The sequence below is a fragment of the Loxodonta africana genome, chromosome 12 (assembly GCF_030014295.1).
Source record: "Loxodonta africana isolate mLoxAfr1 chromosome 12, mLoxAfr1.hap2, whole genome shotgun sequence".
NCBI lineage: Eukaryota > Metazoa > Chordata > Mammalia > Proboscidea > Elephantidae > Loxodonta > Loxodonta africana.
The window spans coordinates 89459897-89467029 of NC_087353.1; the positions used below are offsets into that span (position 1 = coordinate 89459897).

At 51.6% G+C, this 7133-nt stretch overlaps 1 protein-coding gene across 7 annotated transcripts in view; it reads left to right on the plus strand.

The window, feature by feature from the left end:
• Positions 1–5404: 5404 nt before the first annotated feature.
• Positions 5405–7133, plus strand: part of CUX1 (cut like homeobox 1) — a 458571-nt gene continuing 456842 nt past the window's right edge. Inside the window, exon 1 of one of the 7 annotated variants that reach the window (XM_064295901.1) lies at positions 5405–5576. In XM_064295901.1, the coding sequence (XP_064151971.1) occupies positions 5514–5576 (63 nt within the window). In that variant the 5' untranslated portion in view covers positions 5405–5513. Of the gene's footprint in view, positions 5577–6323 lie in introns of those variants that run through there. The other 6 variants (XM_064295906.1, XM_064295905.1, XM_064295900.1 and 3 more) reach the window with 6 other exon arrangements.

A 7133-nucleotide genomic window follows, 5' to 3' on the forward strand; every position in this document is an offset into this window, starting at 1 on the left:
AATTTTGCAAACCACATTAACCCGGGAAAAAATAATAATACACAATCCGACGGTGCTTATGAGAGAAGAAAATCTAATTTCATGACAACAAATCTTCATTCAACTTGAACTGTACAACTGCAGAGGTGTCATGAAAGATCTTGTGGAGGAATGAAACAATTCCTTGCTTTGGATTGTGGATATAATTTAAAAACAAAAAACAGGCCTGTGTCCTATATGATCGGGCTCTAAGGACACAGCTGTGCCTTTAAAATATTAGATGGCAAACTGATATACTAAGAGCATTTATTAATAATGAAACTCAATATAAATAGAATGCATGTGGCTCAGATCTCCCAGGAGGAAAGGAAAGGAATTAATAGAAGGTCTTAGCACAGAATTTGAACTTTACATTAAGCAAGATGATGATAATATTTATGTAGTGCTTTACATCTTCCCAGCCCTTTCAAGCTACTGACTGTGTCCATTATTAATTTCTAGCAATTCAGCAATGACATCAGTGAGAGTCATAGAGGATGGCATTTATTTTAATAGTGTACAGGGAATATGTAAGATGACATTCACATGGCATCTTATGAGTGGGAGGAGGTAAAAGGGAAAACTGAGATGTGATATTCCTATCAACTCGAAATTTCAGGAGGATTTATATTAGAGCGCAAGTTTAAACAGAGACTGGGGCTGAGGGTGAGTGGCTAATAAGGTGAGGTTTGGGAACTTGTGTGAGAATACGCAGCCCCAGGTGCCCTTTTTGGGGTTTGGAAATCCTGGAGCAGTGATCAGTCGACCTGATTAAGCTAGATGTATTTTCAAAGCACAAGCCTTCATCTGAGAGAGCAAGCTACACATTTTCTTGTTTAAGACAAGCGGAGGAGAACAGAAAGTAATCATTAGAGGTGTAGAAAGATACCTAGAGTGAGTGTCATCAACATATGCTGTCCAGAAGTGGAAGGCAAAGTTAAATGGAAGGCCAGAAGAAATTAAGTCTTTGAAGCTTCCAAAAAGGGTCTTGGAGACTGAGAGATGCTGTCACCAAAGAGAGACTGGGAGGGTGGTAGATAATAGAGTCTACTGTTTAGAAATCATTATAGTTTGCTCTTACAAGTTTGGCAGGTTCTTGGTACAATTATATAACTACCCATACATTTGGCCTGTAGAGATGAGTTACGCAGTATGCATGTAATTGTAATTACATGAGGCAAAATGTGTACTTTCATTTGGTGGGTATTTACATAGTACAGTGAATAGTGTACTTAGAAATAATTAACATAAAGTATTATTTAAAACACGAAACAATTAAAAGTAGTTTGGTTTTCTTGAGCTTCCAAAAAAAAAAAAAAAAAAAAATCTGGAGTCTTCCTTTTATTTCTTCCAGTAGTCTATGCCAAATCTTTCTGGGAGACAGTCACCAAAGACAAAAGGAAGAGGGTGTAATTTCCTTCTGTTATTCATAAACTTTTGATTTAAGAAAAAGGCCTTTTAAAATTTGAAGTGTTTCAAAACTTCTGTCGGGCCTCTTAGATACTCCTAAATTTAAAACATTTACAAATTCCGTCACCTTGAATGGATGCCTGGGTATAATTTTGAACTTCTGTGTTTGTAAAATCCAGATTATCCATATGCCTTGTTAGGAGTATGCTTGTTTTACCATGGGTCGAATTAGCCATGGTTTTAAAGTATATCTACTCGTGGATAAACTCTGATATAAACATTTAGCATTATACATTGTTTCCAGTTATTTGAAAGGTTTCTTGTGGAAAACTATTCAAAACCAGTTCTAACTCGGATGCAAAAATTCAGAAAATGAATGAAAGTTTTAGAAGGAATCTCTTGATTTTTCTTTTTAACAGATCACATATGACAGAAGATTTCTGAATTTTTTTTATTATTCTCCGAGTTGGGTAAAGATCCTAGATTATCCCTCAACTTTTTTCTGGAGATAAAGTTTTTAGGCAAAACTTAATCTTCTAAGTCCGTAAAATAAGATCTCAAACCATAAAGACTCTTTTGTGAAGGATAAAGAGTATAGCTTTTTTAAATAATGGTGTACAGTGTAAGACATTTTTCAATTTGGAGGAAATTCTTGATTGTTAATTCTTTCAGGGAATTTGGTCAAGTGCATTAGAAAAATTACTAAACTTGAGTCTTTAGAAAACAGCACAACACATTTTCACTTCTTGGGGCTACCAAAGGAGAATCAAATTAGCAATAATCAATCCATATAGTATTTTGGAAAATTTATCAATTTATACCTTAATGGATTTAATAAACTGTATGTAGATGGCATAGTTATGTAGATGGCAAAGGCGTGACACTAACGCTAATAATTAGGGTAGGGAAGAGTGAACTCCTGAAAGTGCTTTACAATTTCCTGTGACATTAGTTAGTATTATCATATCTCCAATATGGCCACTGAATTTTTTTTTTTAAGGCAAAATAAAATGGACCAGAAAAATAACTTAGATATTCTTGGTTCATATTAGTTATCGAGTTGCCTTATTTGGCGCTAAGCTGTTTGTCTTTGAAAGGTGTGGAGAACAAACATCATTATGGCCAGTCCCTCATCTGATTACTGGGGCAGTGAATTAGTCAGGAACTGTGAGCTTTTTTTTTTTTTCCTAAAGGGAGAGACTGACCTGCAAAAGTGACCAAATACCCCTGGGCTGTTTTTCTTGTACTTCTTTCTAATATCAATGACAAAGGTGCTTCTCTGGAACTGGGCCCTTTCTCAGTCTGTGCTCTGGTGGGGCATAGCCATTATGTTATTATCCTTACAGGTGCTAATGGAGATAAAAGCTTCTATTTTGTAAATATTTTATACAGTACGGGCTTTGAAGATCTACTGTATTTGAATGTCAGTGAGTCCTCTTGAGCTTTTACAATGGTAAGGCTGAAAGTCATTCTGAAGAAAAATTAATTAAAAAATATATAGTTCTTATTGTATATTTGCTCAAGAAAAATAAAACTTATTTAAAAATATTTTTTAGGTCCCTGATAGTTATTTTGCTCAGCTAAGATCATTTTTTGGTCATTGGTTTATCTTGAATGATTTTCCTTTGAAAATGGTAACATTTCCTTTTTAAATGGTGCTGGCAAAGTTTTCGTAAACTTTTTTCCCCCTGTAGAGAGCAATAAGCTTTGTAGAACCCGAAATGTCGATAGGAGAAATCTAAATAGAGCTTAGGACTCTGGCCATTCAATACAGTGTTTCTCTACTAAGTCTGGTTAGCATGCAAATAATATAAATACAACCAGAAATGTAACAAGGGTATTTAATGATCCTCAAATTTATTTCTAAAATATTGCCGTGGACTCAGAGCCCTGAATTCCAACCAGATGTATTTCTGGAGTATTACACAGGTCATATATATTTCACTTTTTTGGTTCAAGCCCAGGGGATTGACACGATAATTAGATTGAGAACATCTGCACCAAATCCAAACCATTTCCCTGATCTTTCCTTGAGCCTTCCCCACGGGAGAGTTTTTTTTTTTTTTTTTTTAAATGTTTAAGCTCCTGCACATTTTATTTGTTTAGCCACCTTTAGGGCAATTCCGAGGTCTCGCCTGCCTGCCACTGCACAAATAGGAGGGAGGGCAGACTGACCCCCACGCATGGGCTGGGGAGAAATCCTTAGAAGCAGCACTTCATTGGGACAGGAAGCGCCCCAGCTGGCAAGGCTGCTTCCCGCCGGGAGCCAGGCTCTGGGACAGGGCGTGGCCAGGCGCGGGGCTCGGGGCGCGCTGGTGGGCACGTGCGCGGGGACCGGAGAACGCGAGTGTCGGGGCGCCGCTGCCCTCTACCGGGCGGCGCCGTCCGAGCTGCAGCGCGGCCGCCAGCCGACTGAGCGCGCGGGCTTGGGCGCTGCAAACCCCCGCGGCCTTGGGAGGCCCGAGGTTGGGAGTGCCTTGCCTCAAGTCTCAGCATCTGGGGCGGGGGCCCCAGAACGAGCCCCTCCACGTCCGCGCGCTCTCACCCGCTTCCTGTCCCTTGGGCCAGTCAAGGGTGCGACGGGGACGCAGAGTGACACCCCCCCTCCCCCAGCTCAGGAGCTGCCACTGAATGAAACTGAGGCCCCTGGTCGGGAGTGCGAAACCTGGGGACACGCGTGTTCTTTCATCCTGGGTACTTTCGTTTCTAGTTCTTTCATTCAGAAATGCCGAATTCACTCCAACGATCGGTGGTATACACTCTAACTCAGTTGAAAAGCAATTATTTTCCACTTATACGTTTTATTTTGTATTCCATACGGATTTTTTTTACGTATAATTTTCAAGATTAAGGAATATGGGATTTGTTTTAACTAATTGCACGTTAAATGAAGTGCGGACGAGTGCAGTACATTCTGCTGTAAACGCAAACTCACACGTGTATATAATCAAAGACGCTCATAAAACACGGTTTTTGCAAGGTTTCCAGTGAAGAAACAAATAAAGAGGTAACTTCTTTTCTGTTTAAATGTTAGCATTTCAGTAAACTTGGGACCTTGCTTTCTGTGTTAAACAACTTTTCAATTTTCTGCCCCCAAAGTAGTAGAAATCGAGGGGTCTCAACCACAGGAAGTTTTCGGGGCTGTTCCGCTGAAGCGATGCAGGAGCACAAATGACTGTGCTCCGAGACTTTCCCTGTCACGACCTAAGCTGGCGCAGCCAGGTGGACCTGGGCCACCTACACCCCTGCGGACCGCCATGACGTGGCGTTCTGGGTGTGCGGGGACTCAGTGACCCCGTCCTGGGAGGTTTACGAGTGCAGCTACAGGAGGGTCTGGGCTGATTTCTTGCAGCCTCGGTCCTCCAAACATGCAACGCACTTCTAGGGTGCTCGGTCTCCGAGTCCCCGCTGCTGAGGCGCAGGGGGCTCGGTGTGTGTGCCACCGACGGCCAACGCGCCCGGCACACGCGCGGCTGCCTTGGGGCCTGGGCCGTGCGGGGTCTGGGCTCAGGCAGGTGGTCGCGGCTGCTCCGCGCACTCGGCGCCCCGCAGGAGGGTGAGCGAAACCCGGAGCGCCGCGGGCGGCAGCACAGATGCGCGCAGAGTCGGTAGGGGCCCCGCAGGGTCTGCCCTTGGCCGCCGGCTGCGCTCCCCCTTCCCCAAACACTCCCCAGGTGAGCCTGGCCTGGGGCCTCTTGCGGGTTTCGGGGCTCCCCTCCCGCAGCCCTCCAGCGCCCCCTCGGGGCTGGGCCGGGCCGGGCCGCTGCAGGCAGGGGCTGGGGGCCGGGGAGGGGCGGGGGTCGCGGGCAGGTCGCCCGGCCTCTGGCCCGCCGGGGGCGGGGGGCAGGGGCCGTGTGCGCGAGGCCGGGCCAGCGGCCGCCGTGCCCTCGGGCTCCGACTCCGGCTCCGGCTCGGCTCGCCATGGCTGCGGCAGCGCCGTGAGGAGGAGTCCGCGCTCCTCCGTGGCGGCGGCGGCGGCCGGCTCCAGGCCGGGTTTTGGCGCCGCCCGCCTGCTGCCTCCTGGCGGCTCCTGAACTCCAGCCCCCTCTCTATCAGCCTCTCACTCCGTCTCAATATGTCTCAAGATGGCGGCCAATGTGGGATCGATGTTTCAATATTGGAAGCGCTTTGATTTACAGCAGCTGCAGGTCAGGCTTCTCCTCTCTCGGCCTCTCGCCCGGGGGTGGAGGCTGCGGGCGGTCGCGGCCTCCCCCGGGGCCCCGGGCTGCCTAGCCGCCGGGGGGCCGCGGCGGAGGGGAGGAGGGGGTTGCCGGGGAGAGCGGGGCCGACTCGGGGACAAGTCCCTCTCACTCCCCGGCCCCCATTGATAACTCGCTTTATCAGAAATTGATCCTCTTTGTTCAATTCATCGATCAGCCCAAGATGGCGCCGGGAGCCGCCGCCGCCACCGCTGCCCCCGATGTCTGCCCCCTCCCCGGGCGCCCCCCCGGCCCTGAGCCGCCGCCGCCACCGCCGCCGCCGCGGGACCGGGGAGGGGGCGGCCCCGGCGGCTGGCGGGGTACGCGCGCGAGCGGGGAGCGGGTGGCGGCAGCGGGGAGGGGGCCGCACTGGGGAGGGGGCTGCGGCCCGGCACGGGCGCCGGGGGCGCGCGCCCCCGGTCCGCCGTATTCCCGGGGAAAGTTTGTGGGGAGTTGCTGTGGGGGGTGAAGCGCCTGCCTCTCCAGGAGGAGACGCCGCCGCCACTGCCGCCGGCGCGGCGGAGCTGGGGCTGGTGGCGCTGTGGTGCCGCCGGCTCGGGGGAGGGTCAGAGCGGCCACCGGCCAGGCGGCGACGCGGCCCGGCTCCGGCCAGGCGCCGGGTGGCCGGGCGGGCACCCGCGCTACCCGGGCCGGCCCGGGCCCCGGCCCCGGCCGCTGCCGCCGGCCGTCAGCGGGCCCGGGCCGTCCCTCTCGCGTCCGGCGTTCTGCTCCCTGCTCGGTCCCCGGGGTTTGTTTACGTCCCGGGGAGTGCCCCGGGGGTACCAGCACACCCTGCAGCCGCCGGGGTCTTTTGTGTGCTTGGAGGAGTGGCGCGGACCTGCCTCTACGCAGCCAGTGGCCCCCTTAGGGGCGCTTTGGGGAAACTTGCGAGGGGCCGCGGGGAGCCCCACGCGAAGTGCCGGAGGGTCGGGGCGCCCGGGACCGCTTGGCAGGCGCGGGTGCGGGACCAGAGCTGCAACTTTCCCCGAGCGCAGGCCCTGCGCGTTGCCTAGACGCGCTGTCTGCTCCGGCGAGGGGTACTTCCTCCTCGCCGCCTGTCCTGGCGGCCTTCGCCCCGCGTCCAGGGGCTCCCGGGGCCCCCACTGACTCGCCGCCCATTCCAATTGGGTCCTCTTCTCTGGGGCTCTGCCTTTCTAATCAAGGTCCACGAGCGGAATGGAGCGCGCAGCGGGTCCGCTCCGAAATGCCTTCTCGGGCTGGGTTCTTGAAAGCAGACCTAGGGAGACCCCGCTGGACTGTGGCGTGCTGGGCCGTAGTCAGTGTTCCCAGCCCCAGGCGCGGCGAGGGGATCGTGCCGGGACTCTCCATCCGGCGCTCGAGTCGCCGCCGGTTCCCGGGGGCGCTTTTCTGCTCGTCGCCCCCCACCCTGAGGAGCGGTGCGTCCTCGGGGTCCGCCCCGCACATGCCAGCTCCGCGCTCGCGGCTCCTGGACAGCCCCGGGACTCTGCCAGGTGGATGTTGTGTATAGCCGGAGCTAAGTTGAAG